We start from the raw sequence: 25,610 nt of genomic DNA on the forward strand, positions 1-25,610 counted from the left end.
TTACTTTTTGCCCCTACAAAACAGTTATTCCGCGGGGGTCCCGGGAGTCGGACCCCGACCACTCACATATCGATGACCAACCTGAGGATAGGCCATCAATTTATAGGGACTGGAAAGCCCCTTTAACTTTTCTTGAATTGTTTTGTATATAATTTTTTATGATACCAATTCACACTTTTGCACCATCCAGTAAAAAAAACATATACAAATGTAGCAATCTTTAACTCGACTGTTAACGCCTGAAATATACTGTGACAAGAAACTTTAACTTGACATTTACAATGGCTTTTCAATTGCATTTGTTGCGTAATATCATGCTGCAGCAAAATATCAGAGCCAGGATACACTTTGCTACATCTGTATGTTAAACGTCTACTTTTTTTTTTACATGGGAACCTATGGGTTGACGAATGGCATCCGTCGGAGGTGTGTATGTTTTTTACATGTTTGTTTAATATCTCGCGCCATACATCTCGGGACATGTCGGGTGCAGAGATAAGTTAAGGAAGGACGCATCTGTCACCTAAATGACTATATATAGATGCCTGTAGTAAAAGTGTATTTCATTTTTGCTACTTTTAGGCTAATTATTGATTTTTATTATATACTCTGTGAATTAATTATTTCGTAACTCTTATTTCTTTGGTACTGAGAACAGTGACGTCATAAAATGTCTGTTGTCGGCAAACCCTTTTAGTCTTTCATATCGCATCTTATTTTATAGATGAAGGTTATTTTGTGTCAAGACACAGTAACAAAAAAAAAGAAAAAGTGTAAAACAAGAAAATGTATACCTTTAATGTTTTCTCATCTAGTCCTTTAACTTCCTCTATTAGCTGTTTGAGTTCTTTCAGAGGAAGTAAAGAAATGACAGACTGGCCTGCGTTCACACTTGTAGAAGGCAGCGAAAGTGCCTGTCCAGAAATCATCTCCTCCTTCTCCCCTTCTGGTTGTCCTACTCCATACCCCCTCAGCTCAGAGAGGCTTTGAGAAGAGAAAATATTATTAGCTGAGATAACTTGTAGCAGAACTGACTTTAACAAGCAAAACAAATGTTATATATTTAGTATCGGAGAAGCTGATTGGTGGAGAGCTGCTGACAGACAGATTTTTACTACTACATTGCCCAGTGTAACATTTCACCATGATGGCAGAAACCGTTTACATTAACCTAAACTTCATCTGGGGAAATAGTAGTAAGAGCTGACAGCACCCACCGGCTAAACCTGAGGCAATTGGCAGGTGTACGATCAGGTTTTTTCCAGAAATATATAACCATACTGTAGCTCAAATAACAGGGAACCTGTCTGGCTCTCTGATATCCTGTTGTACTCCTTGTAATGATTTGACATGGTTTGTTTTTTATACATAGGGATCTATCCACATACAGTGAAGGAAATAAGTATTTGATCCCTTGCTGATTTTGTAAGTTTGCCCACTGTCAAAGACATGAACAGTCTAGAATTTTTAGGATAGGTTAATTTTACCAGTGAGAGATAGATTATATTTTTAAAAAAAAACAGAAAATCACATTGTCAAAATTATATATATTTATTTGCATTGTACACAGAGAAATAAGTATTTGATCCCCTACCAACCCTTAAGAGTTTAGCCTCCTCCAGACCAGTTACACGCTCCAAATCAACTTGGTGCCTGCATTAAAGACAGCTGTCTTACATAGTCACCTGTATAAAAGACTCCTGTCCACAGACTCAATTAATCAGTCTGACTCTAACCTCTACAACATGGGCAAGACCAAAGAGCTTTCTAAGGATGTCAGGGACAAGATCATAGACCTGTACAAGGCTGGAATAGGCTACAAAACCATAAGTAAGACGCTGGGTGAGAAGGAGACAACTGTTGGTGCAATAGTAAGAAAATGGAAGACATACAAAATGACTGTCAATCGACATCGATCTGGGGCTCCATGCAAAATCTCACCTCGTGGGGTATCCTTGATCCTGAGGAAGGTGAGAGCTCAGCCGAAAATTACATGGGGGGAACTTGTTAATGATCTCAAGGCAGCTGGGACCACAGTCACCAAGAAAACCATTGGTAACACATTACGCCGTAATGGATTAAAATCCTGCAGTGCCCGCAAGGTCCCCCTGCTCAAGAAGGCACATGTACAGGCCCGTCTGAAGTTTGCAAATGAACATCTGGATGATTCTGAGAGTGATTGGGAGAAGGTGCTGTGGTCAAATGAGACTAAAATTGAGCTCTTTGGCATTAACTCAACTCGCCGTGTTTGGAGGAAGAGAAATGCTGCCTATGACCCAAAGAACACCGTCCCCACTGTCAAGCATGGAGGTGGAAACATTATGTTTTGGGGGTGTTTCTCTGCTAAGGGCACAGGACTACTTCACCGCATCAATGGGAGAATGGATGGAGCCATGTACCGTCAAATCCTGAGTGACAACCTCCTTCCCTCCACCAGGACATTAAAAATGGCTCGTGGCCGGGTCTTCCAGCACGACAATGACCCGAAACATACAGCCAAGGCAACAAAGGAGTGGCTCAAAAAGAAGCACATTAAGGTCATGGAGTGGCCTAGCCAGTCTCCAGACCTTAATTCCATCGAAAACTTATGGAGGGAGCTGAAGATCCGAGTTGCCAAGCGACAGCCTCGAAATCTTAATGATTTACAGATGATCTGCAAAGAGGAGTGGGACAAAATTCCATCTAACATGTGTGCAAACCTCATCATCAACTACAAAATAACGTCTGACAGCTGTGCTTGCCAAAAAGGGTTTTGCCACCAAGTATTAAGTCTTGTTTGCCAAAGGGATCAAATACTTATTTCTCGGTGCACAATGCAAATAAATATATATAATTTTGACAATGTGATTCATTTTTATTTTTTTAATATAATCTATCTCTCACTGGTAAAATTAACCTATCCTAAAAATTCTAGACTGTTCATGTCTTTGACAGTGGGCAAACTTACAAAATCAGCAAGGGATCAAATACTTATTTCCTTCACTGTATTAATGTAGATAAGACATAAAGTAACAAATATTGTTACCAACTGTATTATTTGAGCTATACATTTGTATAATTGGAATACACCTTTAAATTGGATTGGACAATTGCATTTTCCTCCCCCCCAAACATTCATATGTCTGGTGTTCTGATGACATCATTATGTTTATGTCATAAGAAAGAAAAAACAGACTCCTTGACTGTAGGGAGCAAAAATATTTTTTGCTGAAATACATGTCTCAGTTAAAGCTTTAAAAACAAGCTTTAATATTATTATTATTATTATTATTATTATTATTATTATTATTATTATATTAAATTAAAGAAATCAGAAACCATGTGCTCACTGTCGAACTAGAGAAGGCAGAGATTCTGAAACGTATCCACTCAGATGATACAAAAAGTCCAGTGACATCATAATAGTATGCACACAACCCTGTATTGTTTAGCACTATAACTGATCAAATGAATGATCATATTAGGTAACAAAAAGATGGAAAAATATTTCCTGTAATAATATTCAAAAGAACCTGACCCTTATTCCCAGCCTGTCATTCACAGGCCAGTATTACACCCAGTGCACACTATGTGCAAAAAATGCGTGCTGTCATCATCTGAATCATCTCAAGGTTCACATTGTCAATGATAATTGGTACCCACACTACAATGGTGACACCATAAAAAAGGGGACAGGGTCATTCCAATATCATAGATGACGATAATATTTTGAATGTCTGATTATCAGAGTTAATGAAAAATTAAGATATAACTACAGCTATCTATACAAGATATTACACAATATTTGCATTCTTACTTCACTGAAAATCCTGTGTCCACGTGTTGATTTTCATTTGATGAAGCCAATGTGTTTTCTCCTCCAGTAGTTGCCTCAAATTTCCGTATATCACTGCCCTGTATACATGGGGACTGAGGGAAGGCCAGCAAGGATTTCATCAGGGCAGAAGACACCTGGTTGCTTATAGAATAGATTTTGCAGCAATTTTCTGATATCATGCTGTTATCGATTGATGGAGTGGAGGTCAGGGGATAACTTCTTGATCTTTGACTTGGAGTCTTGAAGGGTAAGGGCTCAGTAAGCTCCGTATATGAAGAGTAGTGATGTGGTTCATTACTGGTACTGCTACTTCTTCTTGCACTCAATAACTTCGGTGGACAATATGAGTCTCTCTTTTCCGTCTTATCTTCAGGAGAAACTATCAGGGGTTCGCTAATTTCTTTAATTTGACTTTCAACTGAGTTAACAGTGACCTTATTGAATGAAATCGTTACACACTCTACTTCTAGTTCCTTACTAGTAGGCTTTTCATGTTGGGCTGGATTTCGAGCATTGGGCCTATCATTCTCTTTTGTAGGTGGTTGTGGTGTACTAAAAGTTTCAAATGAACTTATTCTCTGTTTGATTGACGATGTCCTATTTGAAACTTGTGGTCTAAAACTGTTACCAGATTCCCTGGGCCTAACAAGAGAGGCACTGTCTGATTTTCTGTCTACATTCTTAGATCCTCTTAAACTATGACGAAACCAAGCTGGCTTCGGTGCCACTGGTGGACCTTTTTTCAGGTTGCCTAATTCTTCATTTCTGCATGTTTGAGAACTACAGTCACCACCCTGAGTATTTTGCTGCCCATGGTCTAATTGAGCAACAGCCGAACCATTCACTCCTGTGCTGATATTGCCATCCAGGTCCATTAGGCCGTGGTCGTCAGATAATATGGGACTGAATAAATTTTTAATACAGTCAGATATCCTGACCCAAGGATCTTCTGGAGTTGTATCAAGGCTGTAGTCAACACGTGCCTGTCGTCTCAATAATGGCTTGCGATGTGATACAATAAGATTTCCTATAGAACATGAGAAACATTAGTTATATAAATATGTTAAGCTAAACAATCTCTTAACACATTGGTATAACTCTTTAATTAATCTAGTATGTATATTAGGGACATAGATATTGGGGATGCAGAAGTAGCAGTCACACCCAGAACTTGGTGCCTGAGCGGGGCCTTCTGCCACATAAGAAGATGTCCGTATTATAAATTGCACATGGTATGTGAAGGGCCCTATTACAGATTTTGCATTGAGGCCCAGGAGCTTCATATTACGGCTCCAATGTATATCCTGTAAAATAAAAAAATTAACTTATGTTTTGGATACAGAATTTTGTTTTTCTAAATGTTCTAATGGAGATAGTTGAAATATTAACAAACTTTCTTAAAGGAGCTGTCCACTTTGGACAATTCCTACTTGTTTGAAGGGTCCCTTGGAAAAGTGTCCCCCTGCTGGGACCCAAGCTGTAAACTGTGGGGAAGCCTGATAGTAAGTTTTACATTTTCCTGCAGCGCCACCCCAGGGAAAGTGATGCATTACACAGTGCTCTCTGAAATCAATGGATTGTCCGTGTAATGCAGTATAGGACTGGTCCTCCAGAGCTAAAAATGCCCCTTCTAATTGCTCTCCATTCTGGCCAGGAGATGAGGATCCTAAACAGAGGACCTCCTCTATTAACTCAGAATTCACTAATAGGTTATATGAAAATAGGTTTTCTAAACATGGCAACCCCTTTAAGGTACTCAGACAGGGATAGAACAAAAATATAGGTTAGCAGGGGTGTTCAGGTCCACCTTGTACATATAGACCAAAGGGCTAAGGACAGGGCACTACAGCATTTGAATGTGTGCTATAATCACATGCACGTTTAATTGCACTGTGATATTGCATGGACTCTATGGAATCGGATGAAATTGTATATGTACTGTACATGCAATGTTATGTATCTGCACTGTTTGATTTTTGACAGAAATCCAATTGAGGACACTCTCCTATCTATCTATCGATCTATCCTATCTATCCATCCATCCATTAACACATTGATTTTACTTAAGAAAAAGCTACTGTATTGCTAAGCTTCATCAATGCCATCGGCAATATAATTGCTGTAATGCAAATAACACATATGCATACATCAGAGCCATTTAGTAAAACGTCCAAGAAGTCATTTAGGCTTTGTGGGAGATCATGTATTAGTATGAGGTATTTTAGAAAGACAAGTAATTGCTTTCTTTTTGGAGGTATTAAATAACAAATATACATACTATAATACCTGATCAGGGTTATCGTTACATTTATTTTATTGCGAAGACCCTGATAAATACAACCACAAGCTATAACAAAATATAGACTTGATTTCCTAACATTTAGAAGTAGCATAATTTTAGCAGAAGAAGACTGAACCTGAGTGGTTGCTAAGGGTTAATAACATTTTTGTTAAAACTCTTGACGTGGCATTGTCTTATTCAGGTACAAATTGACTACAGTTGATATACACTATATTAAAAAAAGTATTGGGACACGCCACATAATCATTGATTTCAGGTGTTTCATTCAGTCCCATTGCCACAGGTGTATAAAATCCAGCACCTCGCCATGCAGTCGACTTTACAAACATTTGTGAAAGAATGGGTCGTTCTAAAGAGCTCACTGAAAGCTCAAACAGCGTGGTCCTGTAATAGGATGCCATCTTTGTAACAAGTTATTTAGTGACATTTCTTCCCTTCTAGATATTCCATGATCAACTGTAAGTGTTATTATTGTAAACTGGAAGCGTTAAGGAGCCTCAGCGACAAAGTGGCAAATCCTGGAAAGTTACAGAGCGGGTCGCCGAGTGCTCAGGTGCATAGTGCATAAAAGTCACCAACGCTCTTTTGACTTAACTGCAGAGATCCAAACCGGCTCTGGCATTAACATCAGTACAAAAACTGTGCGCAGGGAGCTTCAAGGCATGGGTTTCCATGGCCGAGCTGATGCATGCAAGCCTTACATCACCAAGCACAATGCCAAGCGGCTGATGGAGTGGTATAAAGAACGCCGCCACTGGACTACGGAGTAGTAGAAACATGTTATGTGGAGGGATGCATCACCCTTCTCTATCTGGCAGTCTGATGGATATGTCTGGGTTTGGCGTATGCCAGAAGAACACTACCTGCCTGACTGCATTGTGCCAACTTGGTGGAGGAGTGATAATGCTATGGGGTTGTTCTTCAGGGGTTGGTCTAGGCCCTTTAGTTCCAGTGAAGGGAAATTTGAATACTTCAGCATACCAAGACATTTTTGACAATTGTAGCTTCCAACATTGTGGGAACAGTTGGGGGTAGGCCCTTTTCTGTTCCAGAATGACTGTGCCCCAGTGCAAAAAGCAGGTCCATAAAGACATGGTTGGGTGAGTTTGGTGTGGAAGAACTTGACTGGCCGACCAGAGCCCTGACCTCAACACACCTTTAGTATGAACTAGAATGGAGATTGTGAACCAGGTCCTCTCGTCAGACATCAGTGTCTGACCTCACAAATGCTCTTCTGGATGAATTGGCAAAAATTCCTAGAGACATACTCCAAAATCTTGAAGAAAGCTTTCTCAGAAGAGTGCAAGCTATTTAAGCTGCACAGGGGAACCAACTCACTCCATATTAATGCCTATGGATTTAGAATGGGATGTCATAAAAGTTCTTGTGTAAAGTGTAGGTGTCCTAATACTTTTGTCCAGATAGTATATATACAGACTTAGCAAACCCCACCGTGCATTATATTGATAAGATACTGTGTTCTCTTGAGGTATGTAAATATTTCAATGCAGGACTGCAGGTATGTTCAGCACATTGTGATGCACGTAGCTGTGCAGTGTGTAGGACAAGGCTCGATCAGCCAGAGACATACCTGTGTCTGGAGACTTTTGTTCACCAGTCGTGTGTGCGGATTCAGTAGAAGATACCGTTGTATCTAATACTCTGTGGGCTGTCAATTGCTGGTTTCCTTTTAGCAGCAAGTTTCCTGCTTCCTGTGAAACAATGCAGTCATGTCAAAAACAGTATTATGAAAACCACAAGATTTTCTCAAAGTGCTGTATACAGTTTCTGAGTCTAAGCAGGCGGGTGATGGTTCTGATCTCAAGGTTATGTATACTTTGGAAAATTGTCCGCTAGTGTGAATGGCGCTTTCATTGTCCTATTGGCACTTAATAGTAGCATTGAGTAGCAAAGAAATTGTTGGACATCCCAATATATGCAATGGTTTGGATTATGTTCACACCAGGGGCATGGGCCCCAGGCACAACTACAATGTAGGGAAGGGGGGGTTCCGCAGAGCAGCCCTATCAAAACAGCTGAACGTTGCTGATAGGCGCCCTGTATGCCAGACGGCCGCAGCAGCGATTAGCTAGCTGATCGCTGCTGCAGCCGCCCGGCATACAAGGCGCCTATCAGCAGCGATCAGCTGTTTTGATACGGCTGCTCTCCTCCCATCCTCTCAGGGCCCACTCTGCCTGGCAGATTACATTTATGGGCCGGGCGTCACTGGCCCACTCGTGCCCGGTGGCGTCAATAGAATCGGGGGGGGGGGGGCGGAGCTAGCGACTACTGCATTCAATTGTATCGGCGTCCTCAGGACGCAGATACAATTGAATAGTATGGCGGAGCAGCTCCCTGCTCCGTCATTACTAGGCTACAGGCCATATTAGACCTGCAGCCTATAAGACGCTGGGACGGAGTCCCAGCGCAGGCCGGCATGATGATGTCACTGGATCACGCCGGCCTGCGCAATGGTCTCGGAGCAGGGAACGGGGCTAGGTAAGTATTTTTTTTTTTATTTCTTTCTACAGGGGGGGGGTGTGACATCATCTACAAGGGGGTCTTTGTGGCATCATCTATAAGGGGGGGGCTGTGTGGCATCATCTACAAGGGAGGACTGTGGTGCACAATCTACAAGGCAGGGCTGTGTGGCACTATCTACAAGGGGGGGCTGTGGGGCGCTGTCTCCAAGGGGGGGTGTGGCACTATATACAGGGAGGACTTTGTGGCATCGTCTACAAGGGGGGGCTGTGTGCCATCATCTGAACGTCGGGCTCCGTGGCACATCTGAAGGTGGGGCTGTGTGGCACTATCTACAAGGCGGGGCTGTGGCACTATCTACAGGGAGATGTGTGGCACCATCTACAAGGGGGGCTGTGTGGCACAATCTACAGGGGGCTGTGTGTGGCACTATCTACAAGGGGGGACTGTGTGTGGCGCTATCTACAAGAGGGGGGCTGTGTGTGGCGCTTTCTGCAGGGGGGCTGTGTGTGGCGCTATCTACAGGGAGGCTGTGTGTGGAGCTATCTACAAGGGGGCTGTGTGTGGCGCTATCTACAAGGGGGCTGTGCGTGACCTCCCTTATATAACTATGTCGCTTGTAAAATGTACAAATGGTTTTATGCTCAAGTTAAAGTGAAAAAATATGACATAACATTGATTGGTAGAGAAAGCAAACATGTCGAGAGGGGAGGAGATGTTGGGAGGGGGGCGCCAATCTGAATCTTTGCCTTTGTGCAGGAGAACCTAGCTAGACCTCTGCACATACAGTCATATGGTTGAGTGATATATTTTTTACTGCATGCTGAAAATAGATGTATACTGCTAGGACAGGATGTAACTGGATTTGGATATTGTTATTTCACAGGACAGAAAAGTGTAGCCTGCTACAGAGTTTCCAGACGTATACTATCATAGACTACTACTATGTATCTTAGACAGATAAATAGTAGCAAATCTTCGCATAGGAGAAGCATTAAGTCCAGATGTGTTATCAGCCTCTGGTTGTGGACCAGAATGTTTATGTTCATTGACAGCAAGCAGAGAGAAATTGTGAGGAATTGAAACAAAGTGTATAAGAATTTAGCAATTTTTAATTATACAATGTTCAAACTTTATCAATTAACGGATATCCAATATCTACATTCCCAACTTTCTTGACAGTATAAACTTTTTCTCTTACAACACAATAGAATCGCAGAAATACATATTATAAGTATACAGCTTATAATGATACCTCCACTTTCTAAATAAGAATCTGAAAATTCACTTCACCAGTGTTTTGTCAACAGGCAAAATTGACGGAATCATAGTTTACCTATATAAGGCAATGAAGGCTTAATTATGGATATACATTTTTTTCCATCTCGGCCTCCATTGTCTTACAGTTAGGTCTAGAATTATTTGGACAGTGACACAAGTTTTGGCATTTTAGCTGTTTACCAAAACATATTGAATATACAGTTATATAATCAATATGGTCTGAAAGTGCAGACTCTCAGCTTTAATTTGAGGGTATTCGCATCCTAATTTGAGGAAGGGTTTAGGAATTACAGCCCTTTAACCAGTTCAGGACCAGGCTATTTTGCGCCTTCAGGACCAGACATCGTTTAGCCCTTTTTAGCACGCGTTAGTTAAATGGCTATAACTTTTTTATTTGTTGGGCTAACGACGTGATTTTTGCGACGTTTTTTCCGTAGACAATGCAGGTTTCTTTTTTTATCGTGTTTATACACACCTTTCTTGCTATTTTAGAATTTTTATTCATAAAGTTTGAAAATAATAGTAAAAAAATAAGCTTTTTTACGTTTCAGCTATTTTTTTTTTGGTAATAACATAGTTTTACCCTAAAATAGACCTTTTATTTGTTATCGTCATTGTCTACCGTAAATTTTAATATATTACATGTCTATATTAAAGTAATTGGGTCAGCGCTAGCGTTACAACAATGATTGGCGGGGGGGAACTGTTTTTTTGGGGGTGGGTATTTTATGTGTATTTATTATTTCATTTTTTTTTGCATTTTACTTTATTATTTTTTTATTACTATCGTCTGTCCCCCAAAGGTCAAAAAAGACCTTTGGGGAACTTTATATATTTTTTTTCTTTCTCTTACACCATGTTTTTCCACTGTAACTGGAGCTGCGCACAAACCCCAGTTACAGGGGAAATCAGCCCTCTCATAGTGACTATTGTCACTAATAGGGCTGTGCTGGGTCTAGTAAGACCCAGCAGCAGTCTGCCACTAACGGCACCTGGCGATCATGTGACCAGTCACATGATCACCGGGAGGAATAGAGACAGCGCCGCTGCTGCTGTCTCTATTCCTATACACAGCGTTCATTGAGCGCTGTGTAAAAAGACATCGGAGAAGACAGAAGCAGCGAAAGCTGCTCCTATCTTCTCCTCAGGGTCCCCGGCAGTCACTGACAGCCGGATACCCGACATTCAGCTGCCCGATCGAGCGGGCAGCAAGTTAAAACCCGAGCCGTAAAAAGTCTATGGCTCGGGTTTTAAGGACCCTGACCGCAGGCCGTAAAAATACAGCCAGCGGTCGGGAACCAGTTAATATGTAGCTGCCTCTTTTTCAAGGTAATTGGACAATTATCTCAAAAGCTATTTAATGGGCTGCATGGGCTATTCCCTCGTTAATCCATCATCAATTAAGCAGGTAAAAGGTCTGGAGTTTATTGCAGGTGTGGCATTTGCATTTGAAAGCTGTTGCTGTGAACCCACAACAAGAGGTCAAAGGAGCTCTCAATGAAAGTGAAACAGACCATCGTTAGGCTGAAAAAAATGAAGAAAACCATCAGAGAGATAGCACAAATGTTAGGTGTGGCCAAATGAACAATTTGGTACATTCTTGAAAAAAAAAAAACAGAGCGCACTGGTGATCTCGTGAACGCCAAAAGGCCTGGACGTCCACAGAAGACAACAGTGGTGGATAATCGCAGAATCCTTTCCATGGTGAAGAAAAACCACTTCACAACATCTACCCAAGTGAAGAACACTCTTCTGAAAGTAGGTGGATCAGTATCTAAGTCTACTATAAAGAGAAGACTTCATGAGAGCAAATACAGAGGTTTCACCACAAGGTGCAAACCATTAATCAGTCTCAAGAATAGAAAGGCCAGATTAGACTTTGCCAAACAACATCTAAAGAAGCCAGCCCAGTTCTGGAACAGCATTCTTTGGACCGATGAAACTAAGATCAACCTGTACCAGAATGATGGAAGGAAGAAAGTATGGAGTAGGCTTGGAACAGCTCATGATCCAAAGCACACCACATCCTCTGTAAAACATGGTGGAGGCAGTGTGATGGCATGGGCATGCATGGCTGCCAAAAGCACTGGGTCACTAGTGTTTATTGATGATGTGACTGAAGACAGAAGCAGCCGGATTAATTCTGAAGTGTTCAGGGATATACTTTCTGCTCAGATTCAACCAAATGCAGCAAGATTGATTGGACGTCGCTTCAAAGTACAGATGGACAATGACCCAAAACATACTGCGGAAGCAACCCAGGAGTTTAAGGCAAAGAAGTGGAATATTCTGCAATTCAATCCCCAAATCTCAAACCGATCGAGCTGCATTTCACTTGCTTAAGACAAAACTTAAGGCAGAAAGACCCACAAACAAGCACCAACTGAAGACAGCTGCAGTAAAGGCCGCGCAAAGCATCACAAAGGAGGAAACCCAGCGTTTGGCGATGTCCCTGGGTTCCAGACTTCAGGCAGTCATTGCCTGCAAAGGATTCTCTACAAAGTATTAAAAAAAAAAAACATTTTATTTATGGTAATGTTAATTTGTCCAATTACTTTTGAGCCCCTGAAATGAGGAGACTGTGTAGAAAAATGGTTGCAATTCCTAAACGTTTCACAGGATATTTTTGTTCAACCCCTTGAATTAAACCTGAAAGTCTACACTTCAATTGCATCTCAGTTGTTTCATTTCACAACCAATGTGGTGGCATGCGGAGCCCAAATCATGGAGATTGTGTCACTGTCCAAATAATTCTAGACCTAACTATATATGTTTAAAATACGACTCCATCAGGGGCGCAGCTATATGAAGTGAAGAGGTAGCACCCGGACGCTGATTCCTGATGCGGCCCCTATGCTAGATAAGAAGAAACCAGTATCAGATATGACATAGAGTCGGTGGGGGGGGGGGGGGGGTGCCCTGATACAGATTTTGCTTTGGGGCCTATGAAGCAAGTTTTTACAGATTTGTTCATTTCTAAATCTGGCATATACAGTATTATCTGTTATTATATATCATCTAGTATTATAAACTGTCAAGCAAATGTATACCACTGTAGCACGGTGATGTTATGTGTAATACAGTACACAACACAAGCTCAAACTTCCTTTGCGAAACCGCATCCTGTGAATCTTTCGCTTGTATCAATGATGTTTTTGTCTAAGAGCTCTGTTAATTTTAATATCTAAGTGAATACAAGGTTATGTTTTTGTTTTATGCAGGTACATCGTTTCATTGCAGATTAACATTAACTGCTAGGTTAACCCCTTCAGGACTGAGCCTGTTTTGGCCTTGAGGGCGAAGACGATTTTTTCAAATCTGACGTGTCAATTTATGTGGTAATAACTCTGGAATGCTTTTACCTATCCATGCGATTCTGAGATTGTTTTCTCGTGACATATTGTACTTTATGTTAGTGAAAAAATTTGGTCGATAAATTCAATATTTATTTGTGAAAAACACCAACATTTTGAGAAAATTTGCACATTACCATTTTTCAAAATGTAAATGTATCTGCTTGAAAAACAGATAGTAATACCACGCAAAATAGTTACTATTTCACATATCCCATATGTCTACTTTGTTTGCATAGTTTTTTGAACATCCTTTTATTTTTCTAGGACGTTACAAGGCTTAGAACTTTAGCAGCAATTTTTCACATTTTCAAGAAAATTTCAAAAGGCTATTTTTTCAGGGACCAGTTCAGTTCTGAAGTGGCTTTGAGGGCCTTATATATTAGAAAGTCCCCATAAATCACCCCATTTTGAAAACTTCACCCCTCAAAGTATTCAAAACAGCATTCAGAATCAGAATGTGTTTTAACCCTTTAGGCGCAAAGTAGAGGTGAAATTTAGAAATTTCATTTTTTTTGCCAAAATTCATTTGTAATTCATGTTTTTAATTTAACACAGAAAGTTTTATCCGAGAAACGTAACTTAGTATTTATTGCCCAGATTCTGCAGTTTCTAGAAATATCCGACATGTAGCCCTAGTGTTATAATTGACTGAAACACAGGACTCAGAAGCAAAGGAGCATTTAGTGGATTTTGGGGCCTCCTTTTTTTTATAATATATTGTAGGCACCATGTCAGGTTTGAAGAGGGGTAACAAAAACCAAACAAAAGTGACCCCAATTTGGAAACTACACCCCGCAAGGAATGTATCTTGGGGTATAGTTAGCATTTTGACCCCACAGTATATTTGCTGAATTCATTGGAATTAGTTTGTAAAGATGAAAATCTACTTTTTTTTCTGAAAAAAAACGTAGAAATTTGAAATTTATTACAAGGCATAAAGGAGAAAAAACAACCCAACATTTGTAGAGAAATTTCTCCTGATTACGGCAGTAACCCATATGTGATAGCGCTATTTGGCTTTTGGCTCACGTCGCATTTGCAAAGCCCCTGAGAGACCAAAACAGTGGAAATACCACAAAAGTGACCCTATTTGGGAAACTACACACTTAAGGAATCTTTCTAGGGGGGTATAGTGAGCATTTAGACCCCGCAGGTCTTTTGCAGAATTTATTAGAATTAGGCCGTGAAAATTAATATAAACATTATTTCTACTAAAATGTTGAATTTTTTCATTTTTACAAGGGATAAAGGAGAAAAAGCACCGCAACATTTGAAAATAAATTTCTCCCGAGTATGGCTATACCCCACATGTGGTCATAAATGTTTTTTTATTTGAAATTAATTAACCCTTTCTGGACTGATCAGTTTTTTGCTTTTCCGTTTTTCCCTCCCCGCTTTCCAAGAGCCATAACTTTTTTATTTTTCCGTCAATAGAGTGGTGTGAGGGCTTATTTCTTGTGGGAGGAGTTGTAGTTTCTATTTCTATTTAAAGTACCCTTTAACGTATTGGGAACCTAAAAATTAAATTCTTTGCATGCTGAAATTGGAAAAAGATTGTGATTCCTCCATTGTTTTTTGGGGTTTGTTTTTATGGCTTTCACCGTGCAGTAAAAACAACAATTTAATTAATTTCTGCGACTCAATACGATTACGGTAATACCAAATTTATACCGTTTTTTTTTATACATTTTATTACTTTTACAAAGTAAAGACTATTTGTTAAAAAAAAATTGTTTTGTTTCATAATATTCCGAGAGGCATAACTTTTTTTATTTTTTGGTCGATTGAGTGGTTATTTTTTGCGGGACGAGCTGTAGTTTTTATTGGTAAAATTTTTTGGTACACAAAACTTTTTGAGCACTTTTTACTACATTTATTTCGAGAGCTATGGTACCAAAAAACAGCGATTTTTGGAGTTTTACATTCTTTATTTTTTACGACGTTCAACGAGCGAGTTAAATAATGGTATATTGTAATAGTTGAGACTTTTACGTACGCAGAAATACGAATTTTGTGTATTTTTTTTATTTTTTACATTACTTTAGAGAAAAAATGGGAAATGGTTTAATATATTTTTTTTTTTGCTAATAATAACTTTATCTACTTTTATTTTTACACATTTTATTAGTCCCCCTAGACTTGAACCAGTGATCATTACATCACTGGTACAATACACTGCAATACCAAAGTAGTATCGCTGTTCCTGTCCATTAGTCCTGGATGTCAACTGTAATACACAGCTGAAACCTGCAGCGTATGGCGTGGAGCGCATGAGCCCGCTCCATACATAACCCCCCGCACCATGACATGCTATTAAGTTGTGGCGCGCGAAGGGGTTAATGCGCAGCGGATGGTGCAGAGTGAAAATTTAAATTTTTATTTAACTGCGCAGACCCTGGAAGTCCGAGGTTTGCAATGGAGAACTTCGGGGGACTTTCAGTCCCCCGTTCTCCTTATCGCTGCTAGCGATCACACATGTATCCCTTATCCTGTGGATAGGGGATACATCTGTTTTGTAGGACAAATTATAGGTGTTTTTTTTTGGGGGGGGGCTGTATGGCGTTATCTACAGGGGGGGCTGTATGGCGTTATCTACAGGTGGGGTCTGTATGGTGTAATCTACAGGGGGGCTGTTTGGTGTTATCTACAGGGGGGGTTGTATGACGTTATCTACAGGGGGCTGTATGGCGATATCTACAGGGGGGTCTGTATGGTGTAATCTACAGGGGGGGCTGTTTGGTGTTATCTACAGGGGGGCTGTATAGCGTTATCTACAGGGGGCTGTATGGCGTTATCTACAGGGGACTGTATGGCGTTATCTACAGGGGGGCTGTATGGCTTTATCTACAGGGGGCTGTATGGTGTTATCTACAGGGGGGCTGTATGGCGTTATCTACAGGGGGCTGTATGGCGTTATCTACAGAAGGCTGTATGGCATTATCTACAGAGGAAGGGCTGTATGGCGTTATCTACAGGGGAAGGGCTGTATGGCGTTGTCTACAGGGGAAGGGCTGTATGGTGTTATCTACAGGGGAAGGGCTGTATGGCGTTATCTACAGGGGAAGGGCTGTATGGCGTTATCTACAGGGGGCTGTAAGACGTTATATACAGGGGGCTGCATGGCGTTATCTACAGGGGGCTGTATGGTATTATCTACAGGGGGCTGTATGGCGTTATCTACAGGGGGCTGTATATGGGGCTATCTACAGGGGGCTGTATGGTGCTATCTATAGGGGGGCGCTGTGTGGCGGAATCTAAAGGGAGGCACTATCTACCAGGGGGGCCCCAATCAAAAGTTTGCTATGGGGCCCAGTCTTTCCTAGTTACGCCCCTGCTCCTGGGTATGGCAATGCCATATCTGTGGACGTAAACTGCTGTTTGGGTACGCTGTAGCGCTCAGAAGGAAGGGAGCGCCATTTGGCTTTTGGAGCGCAGATTTTGATTGGCAGTAGTTCTGTTTGGGGTTTTACTGGTATTTCAGTTTATAATGTGGGGGCATATGTAATCTGTGCGGAGTACATCAGGGCAAAATAATGCGGTAACTAAATAATAATTCATAGATATGTGGCCAGTGTCTCACTGATAGAAGGTGCCCAATCTTATCCACTATTGGAACACTCTGCACATTTTGCATCGCCGTATACTGAGAGCCAGAACTTCTTTATTTTTTCTCCAACTTAGTTGTGTGAGGGCTTATTTATTGCGGGACAATCTATAATTTGCATTGGTACCATTTTGGGGTGCATGCGATTTTTTTGGATCACTTTTTATTCAATTTTTTTGCAAGCAAGTTGACCAAAAAACATCAATTCTGACAATGTTTTTTACTCTTTTTTTTACGCCGTTCAAAGTATGGGAGCATGGCCCGCAAAATGCAAAAGAACGGACATGTTCCATAATTCCCGTAACATTTCCACGGCACAGACACCCTTCCGTAGTGCTATGGAAAGGTGTCCGCGTTCAATGAAAGTGCATGGGTCCATTTTTGCGGACCGCAATTTCGGTCCGCAAAAACGGAGGTTTTTTACGGTCGTGTGCATGGGGCCTTACTGTTCTCAAACAAGGCTCCAATGAGCATAAGTAAAATGGAAAGGTTTTTTATATACCAGCACAACTTGACCCCTATTACAATGGAAGCAAGGGTCTTCCATTGTATGTAACACAAGTAAATGAAGTGCCACTGAGTATTTTACACACGCTGTAATTACAAATATCCAAAATAGACACCACTGGAAGATAAGTAGTCTTACATCATCTTTGGTGTCTTGCTTGTAGTACTTCCTTGGTGGCGGGGCTGGTTTTGATGTTAGTTTCTTCACTATGATCTCTCCCGAGTGTCCACTTGTTTTCTTACCCAGTACCTGAGTTTTAGGATGAGCTTCATTGTTGATGGGTGAATGGTCTTCCGTGTTCACGGGGACTGAATAATGTGGCTGTGTGGACTCTGTTCTCACAGGCACATCCACACTATGTACCCTGCTTTTCAGGTCATAGAGCTGGTAGCTGTCTGCGCTGGCACATCTGGGGTAATAATTGCTGTCGCTGCTTGAGCGAACCATTGGTTTCTGTTCCCTCCGGCTATAATATAAATATGCAGCATACCTCTCTATACAGTGGTCACATTGGTATTTCCCATGGGAGCATGATGCCATCTTTTTATCTCCTGAAATGTAAAAAAAATTTAAAGTTACATATACGTTGCAATTTTATGCACAGGGAGTAGGCTAATTGTTACCAGCTTTACAAAAACTCTGGGGCTCACCTATGCCAAAAGTTTACATGGATATTATAGATCAACATATTAAACATTCTCTAAAAATATCCTCTGTGGCATTTAAAGGGGTGGTTTTCCAGGGACCCAACATTTTTTTGGATGGACAGCGCATAAGCACTGATGAATAACATGAACGTGAAAAAAATGGGGTGGGCATTGAGGCGTAAGCAAAGAATTGAACGGGGCGAGCATTGAGGAGGCTGTGGACCAATAGGATGCCTCAAACCCGGGACTTCTGACGTACACCCGGGTTTGAAGCATCCTATTGGTCCACAGCATCCTCAATGCCCACCCCGTTCATTCTTTGTTAAAAGGCTTCAATGCCAGCACCATTTTATTCACATTCATGTTATTCCTCAGTGCCCGCGAACTGCCCTCCCCTATGGTATCTACAGTGATGATGGAGATTACATATATTCAGGGATGATGGGGGTTATAAAATACAGGGATGATGGGGATTACATATACACAGGGATGATGGTGATTACACGCATACGGGATTCGCATCACAGAAAGCTGGTGGGCGGGATAAAAAACTAAAGGGGAAGGGAGAACTAGTCGGAGGGTAAATAGACAAATAGAAGGGGGAGGAATAATTTGTAAAGAATAGCCCTGTGTCGTTATGTAAGTAAGTGAGGTATCGACACAGGTCTGTGTGCATACCAACGCTCATGCACGACCCTGTGTCGAAAGACAAAATGACACAGATGCAAAGCAGAACTTCCAGCTGGGTGGAGGTAGGGTGAAGAGGAAGAAATACGTTCAGATTTAGTACAGAATGCATATTAGGAACTTTATTCAATATTTACATAGAGTATTAGTCCAAAAATGTTGTGTCCCTGGAAAACCCCTTTTATTCTACTGATAGGGATATAAACAGAGATACATAAAGGCTATGTACACCTAAGTGACTTAAAGGTTATAGACACCTTTGAAATAATTTTTTATTTTTAATAGAAATGTCTATCAGTATGTTTATTGCAACTTTCTAAATTCTTTTTATTAAACATTATTTTTACTTTTTGAGATACATCTGCATTGTATCCTGCATATAGAGCAACTCTATCTAGCGCTGACACTTGTATCTGTCAGGTCAGCGGCACTGAGGGTTCAGTGACAGTAGGTAATGCGTGTCTCCGACACACAGGATCGAGCTGTTACCGATCACATCTAAGTTCATAACTTACAGGCAGAGAACAGAAATTGCATCCAGCGCTGATGAGGGTAAAAAGGAAACTTTTTCCAAGTTTTATTTAGTCATTTAAAAGCAAAATCGGCAGGATAATGTCCTAGTGCAGAGGGAGGTTCAATGGTGTAGATAGCCTACGCGTTTCAGACGCCTCCTGCGTCCTTACTCATGGCTTATGCTCAGCATAACATCCCGACCCTGGATAGAGTCAGGACCTCTGCTGCAGCCGAAGAGGAGGGTAAGTTTAAGTCACCTGGAGCTGATAGAATGGGGTCCCACAACAAGGATAGGCCATTAATGTTTAGAGACTGGACAACCCCTTTAAGCCTACCATGTGGTAGGCTTAGATACAGGGACCCAGCATACATTAACCTTACACTGAATCTAAGCCTACCTTGTGGTAGGCTTAGATACAGGGTTCAACAAACAGTATCACACATGCACATGGGCCCAGTATCTAAGGCCCAGTTCACATCAGCGTTGCCCTTCCGTTGAGGGATTTCATCTGAGGTTTTCGTTGGGTTAACCCCTCAACGGAAAGGCAAACAGAAACCGTAACTTCCGTTTGCATCACCATTGATCTCAATGGTGATGGAAACTTTGCTAATGGTTTCCGTTTGTCACCGTTGTGAACGGGTTCCGTTGTTTTGACGGAATCAATAGCGCAGTCGACTGCGCTATTGATTCCATCAAAATAACGGAACCCTGTCACAACGGCGACAAACGGAAACCTTTAGCAACGTTTCCGTCACCATTGAGATTAATGGTGAGGGAAGCGGAAGCTGAGGTTTCAGTTTACCTTTCCGTTGAGGGGTTAACCCGACGGGAACCTCCGCCGGAATCCCTCAACGGGAGGGCAGCGGTGATGTGAACAGGCCCTTACTAATGTTGTTTTTTTTTTGTGTTTGTGTTTTTTTACAGGTTCGGTCATTGGACTACGTTGGATTCGAGGACTACTTTGATGACAGCTTTTATTTATTATCAATAAAGTGGTTATTGAGAGTTGTGTGCGTGGGGGGGTTTTATTTCAATAGAAAAAATATTTTATGTCTTTGTATGTTTTTCAAACTTTATTATTACCACCTTAGTAATGGCCGTTGACTGATTGAGAGCGTCCATTACTAAGGCGGGGCTCAGTGTTAGCCGGCTAATACTAATTCCCATTATTACCCCAATACCTGCCGTCACCAAGTGGTGGGAAGAGCCGGGTACGATCCAGTACCCGACCTTCTGTAGTGGTGGTCGGGCACTGGGGCGGATGCAGGCTGGTATTATTAGGCTGGGAAAGGCTAAACACAGTGGTCCTTCCCACCCTGGTAATGCTAGGCTGCTGCTGCTATGTTGTTTCCAGCTGGTTATAAAAAATGGGGGGGGGGGACGCCACGTGATTTAAAAAAAATAAAAATTGGAAAGAACGATGTGGGGTTCCCCCATTTTTATAACCAGCCAGACACAACACAGCAGCAGCCTAGCATTACCGGGGGGGGGGGGGGCACTATTTTTGGGCTTTCCCATCCTAATAATACCAATATGCGGCCGCCCCTGTGCCTGACCATCACTACAGATTGTTGGGTACTGGATCGCACCCGGCACTTTTTGGTACCCCTGGTGGTGGTGGGTACCTGGGTAATAATGGGGGTTAGTGTTAGCCTCTTCATGTCTAACATTAAGCCCGCCTTAGTAATGGACGTTGTCAATCAGCCAGCCGCTAAGGTGGTAGTAATAAAGTTTAAAATAATACAAAGACATAGAAAAAAATATTTTATTGAAATAAAACTCCAACACACACATCCCTCATTATCCATTGTATTGAGAATAAAAAAACGCCGTTATCAAAGTAGTCCTGGAATACGAAGTAGTCCAACATCTGAACCTGTAAAAAAGCACAAACACACAAAAATAATTAGTAACACATAAAAAAGCAAAACAATTCTTATACTTACCTTTCCTGGGTCCAACGCTGGAGCCGCAATGTCAGTGATCTGGGCCTTATATCTAATCCTATCATGTGTGATACTGTCTGCTGAGCCAATGTGTCTAATTCTATTCATAGCCATAGGGTCGTAGTGCTATATATATATGCTGTCTCCTCTGAGGGCTGTGTTTTTTCTCTATTAGCTATATATATATATATATATATATATATATATATATACATATATATATATATATATATATATATATATATATAAAATATATATATAAAATATATAAAGCAAATGGAGAAAAAACACAGCACTCAAAGCATACTGAGTCTCAGGCCATGTGCACGTTACCAGCAAAAGGACGAATCAACTCCTTGGTGTAGAATGAACGGCAGTAGTAGAGGACAAGTAACTGCACCAGGACTTCAATGGAGAGATGTTGTATTCACCACAGAGTGAACAGAATGAGCAACGAATAAACCAACATCTCTCCATCATTGAAGTCCTGGTGCCGTTACTCGTCCTCTACTATCGCAGTTTATATATATATACACATACACTTTTTGGGGGGATATATGTCTTGGGGCTATTTCCCTTGTCATTTTTAGACTTTAGTGATGTCCCTCGCTGCTAGTGCTGCATTGTTGGGTCAATTAGAAGACCTAGCGATGCAGAAGAATGTTTTGGGGGGGGGGGCAAGAAGAACCTTTGCATCGGGGCCCATGAGCCTTTAGCTATTTTCTATTTTTTGGGTTGAAGAACTCCCATTGAGAGACTTGGAAATTTATTTTCCAAAACAAAAAAATGCATGTTAGAAATGCAACAAAAATTCACAGTATGACCCCAGCGTTACAATATCCTGTAGGCCAAGATGTATTATAATTGTTATTTTACATTTGAAAACACTTTCTTTCACTGTAGTTATCCATTCTGTGAACTAAATTGCATTTGCGTATTTTTCTTAATGTTTTAGATACAGGTTTTTGTCTTACCTTCGATGTAGCACTGAGGATGATCTCGGTCTACAGCCTCAGCCATAGCTTGCTGCAGCTGCTGCTCAGAAACCTGGCCAAATCCAAACAGCGCATTAGGACCTGGCTTATGAGACGTGATTTACGCCTTTACTTATCTTCTTTTACAATAATAAATGTTTATTGTTCTAATGACACTCATTCTCTTATCACAATAAACAGCGTCATGTATCAAAATATGCATTTTTGTAAAAACTTACTTTATTTTCACAAAATATATTTTAGACTAACAAAATATATTTTATCTTTACAAAAAATATTGACATAAAATATCTAAGGGTATGTTCACACGCAAAAGCAAAATACGTCTGAAATTACGGAGCTGTTTTCAGGCGAAAACAGCTCCTGAATTTCAGACGTTTTTGCAAGTACTCACGTTTTTCGCGGCGTCCATTAAGGACGTAATTGGAGCTGTTTTTCAATGGAGTCAATGAAAAACGGCTCCAAAAACGTCCAAAGAAGCGACATGCACTTCTTGGACGCGGGCGTATTTTTACGTGCCGACTTTTGACACCGACGCATAAAATGATACCTCGTCTGAACAGAACATCGTTAAACCCATTGCAGGTAATGGGCAGATGTTTGCAGGCGTAATAGAGCCGTCTTTTCAGGCGTAATTCGAGGCGTAAAAATGCCCGAATTACGTCTGAAAATAGGCCGTGTGAACATACCCTTAATGTATTATTTTCTTAATAGACTTAATATCAGATGCCAAATATTATAGAACGTGTCAGTGTTTCCCTCATGAAACCAAAAGGGTATGTTCACACGGCCTATTTTCTGCAATTTTTCGGGCCGTAAACGCCCGAAAAACGGCCGAAAAATCGGAAGCAGAACGCCTCCAAACATCTGCCCATTGATTTCAATGGGAAAAACGGCATTCTGTTCCGATGGGCCATTTTTTTACGCGGCCATTTTGAAAAACAGCCGTGTAAAAAAAATTTAAATGAAGTGCAGGTCACTTCTTGGGACGTTTTTGGAGACGTTTTTCATGAACTCTATAGAAACCAGTTTAAAAAACGGCCGTAAGAAACACTGCGAAAAACGCAGCGAAAAACGCGAGTGGCTTAAAAAACTTCTGAAAAACAGGAGCTGTTTTCCTTTGAAAACAACTCCATATTTTCAGACGTTTTTAGTCTAGTGTGTGAACATACCCTAAGGAACATTTTTTTAACTGCACTAAAATATATTTGTTAATGTATAAATTTGCGGCGTTTTTCGCCAGCGTTCATTGAGCGCCATGGGCATAAAACCCAGCGAAATAAGTTTTCTCTGCCTCCCATTGATGTCAATCCCAAAGATAGGGCATGTCCCTTCTTTTTCACCACGAGCCGGTTTTTCCGCTCGTGGGAAAAAAATGCCTCCGCCTCCCATTGAAATGAATGGGAGGCATTTTCAGCAGTTTTTTGGCGCATTTTGCGGCGCGGTTTCCGCGTCAAAAAACGAGTAAAAAAACTCAGTCTAAACTCCCCCTTAGGACTTATTTACACGAACGCTGCGCATCTCGGACGTGAAAAACTACCGTTCGAGGTGCATCCGTGCTCAGCGCTGCGGGACGTGATATCACGCATCCCCCATAGTTGAGAGTCTATGGAGGGATGCGTGATGTGCGAAAAGAACGGACATGTCCTATTTTCGCACGGAGCCTTCACACGGTCCGTTGAAACAACGGCTGTGTGAACGGCCACATTGAATTACATAGGTCCGTGGGACGGCTGCTGTTTCAACGGTCGTCCCACGGACGTTTAACACGTTTGTGTAAATAAGGCCTTATAAAGGTTGTAAAGACAAGAAAAATATGTGAATTAGGGTATGTTCACACGCAAACTCAAAAACGTCTGAAAATACAGAGCTATTTTCAAGGGAAAACAGCTCCTGATTTTCAGACGTTTTTTAAGCCAATCGCGATTTTCTCTGCATTTTTCGCTGCGTTTTTTACGGCCGTTTTTGGAGCTGTTTTCAATAGTCTATGAAAAATGGCTCCAAAAACGTCTCAAGAAGTGTCCTGCACTTCTTTTTTGCGGCCTTTTGAAAAACGGCTACGTAAAAAAAACGGCCCATCGGAACAGAACGCAGTTTTTCCCATTGCAATCAATGGCCAGATGTTTGGAGGCATTCTGCTTCCGATATTTTGGCCATTTACGGCCTGAAATACGGCCGAAAATAGCCTGTGTGAACATACCCTAACATATCAACCAGCAGGATTTTAAGCTTTAAGGCCTTATTCACACGAACGTGTCCGTTTTGCGCTCGTAAAAAACCGCAATGATTTGCGTGTGTTGCAGTTTCGTGTGACATCCGTGTACGTGTATGTCATCCGTATGTCACGCGTTTTTTACGTCAGCAAAAAAAACTGAAGGAGGTGTTTTTCTTTTTCTCATAATTTCTTTAGCAACTGTTGCGTGAGTCACGGACAGCACACAGATGACATCCGTTTGCCGTCCGTGATTTTCACGCAGCCATTGATTTCAATGGGTACGTGATACGCAAAAAATGCACAATAATAGGACATGCAGTGAGTTTCACACAGCGGACGCACGGTGCATGAAAAACACCTGAATGTCTGAATGGCCCCATTGAATTGCATCGGTCCGTGTGACGTCCGTTGTTTTAATGCGCGTAACACGGACGTGAAATACACTCGTGTGAATAAGGCCTAAGGCTGGGTTCACACGACCTATTTTCAGACGTAAACGAGGCGTATTATGCCTCGTTTTACGTCTGAAAATAGGGCTACAATACGTCGGCAAACATCTGCCCATTCATTTGAATGGGTTTGCAGACGTACTGTGCAGACGACCTGTCATTTACGCGTCGTCGTTTGACAGCTGTCAAACGACGACGCGTAAAAATACAGCCTCGTCAAAAGACGTGCAGGGCACTTCTTTGGACGTTTTTGGAGCGGTTTTCTCATAGACTCCAATGAAAACAGCTCCAAAAATGGACGTAAAAAACGCCGCGAAAACGTCGCAAAAAACGCCGCGAAAAACGCGAGTTGCTCAAAAAACGTCTGACAATCAGGGACTGTTTTCCCTTGAAAACAGCTCTGTATTTTCAGACGTTTTTGGTCACTACGTGTGCACATACCCTAAAGGCTATGTACACCTTTGAGGGCTTTTTTATTTTTATAATTTAATAAATAGATCAGTCAGTGTGTTTAGTGTAACGTCTTAATTGTTTTTTATTAAAAATTAGTTTTACTTTTTTCGACGCAGCTGCTTTGTATTCTTTATGCAGAGCAGCTGTATCTAGCACTAAATCCTGCTCCCATCAGGTCCACGGGACTGACTGGTTCAGTGAGAGCGGTCCTGCGTCTCTGACACACAGGATCCACCTGTAAACTATCATAAGTTCAAAATATCAAGTTCATAACTTAGAGTAAGGCCACACGGTGCGTCGTTGACGCGGTTTTGTTGCGTTTGAAAACCGCATGCGATCAACTGCATGCGTTTTT

General features: G+C 41.3%; 1 protein-coding gene across 1 annotated transcript in view; it reads right to left on the minus strand.

The window, feature by feature from the left end:
• The window catches only part of IL16 (interleukin 16), a 93,662-nt gene that overhangs the window by 17,597 nt on the left and 50,455 nt on the right, over window positions 1-25,610 (minus strand). Inside the window, exons 10-14 of the mRNA XM_075855248.1 lie at window positions 22,118-22,190; window positions 17,488-17,900; window positions 7,711-7,831; window positions 3,797-4,844; window positions 795-984 (exon numbers count right to left, since the gene is read on the minus strand). Of these exons, the coding sequence (XP_075711363.1) occupies window positions 795-984; window positions 3,797-4,844; window positions 7,711-7,831; window positions 17,488-17,900; window positions 22,118-22,190 (1,845 nt within the window). The remainder of the gene's footprint in view (window positions 1-794; window positions 985-3,796; window positions 4,845-7,710; window positions 7,832-17,487; window positions 17,901-22,117; window positions 22,191-25,610) is intronic.

This window comes from Rhinoderma darwinii, chromosome 3, assembly GCF_050947455.1.
Source record: "Rhinoderma darwinii isolate aRhiDar2 chromosome 3, aRhiDar2.hap1, whole genome shotgun sequence".
NCBI lineage: Eukaryota > Metazoa > Chordata > Amphibia > Anura > Rhinodermatidae > Rhinoderma > Rhinoderma darwinii.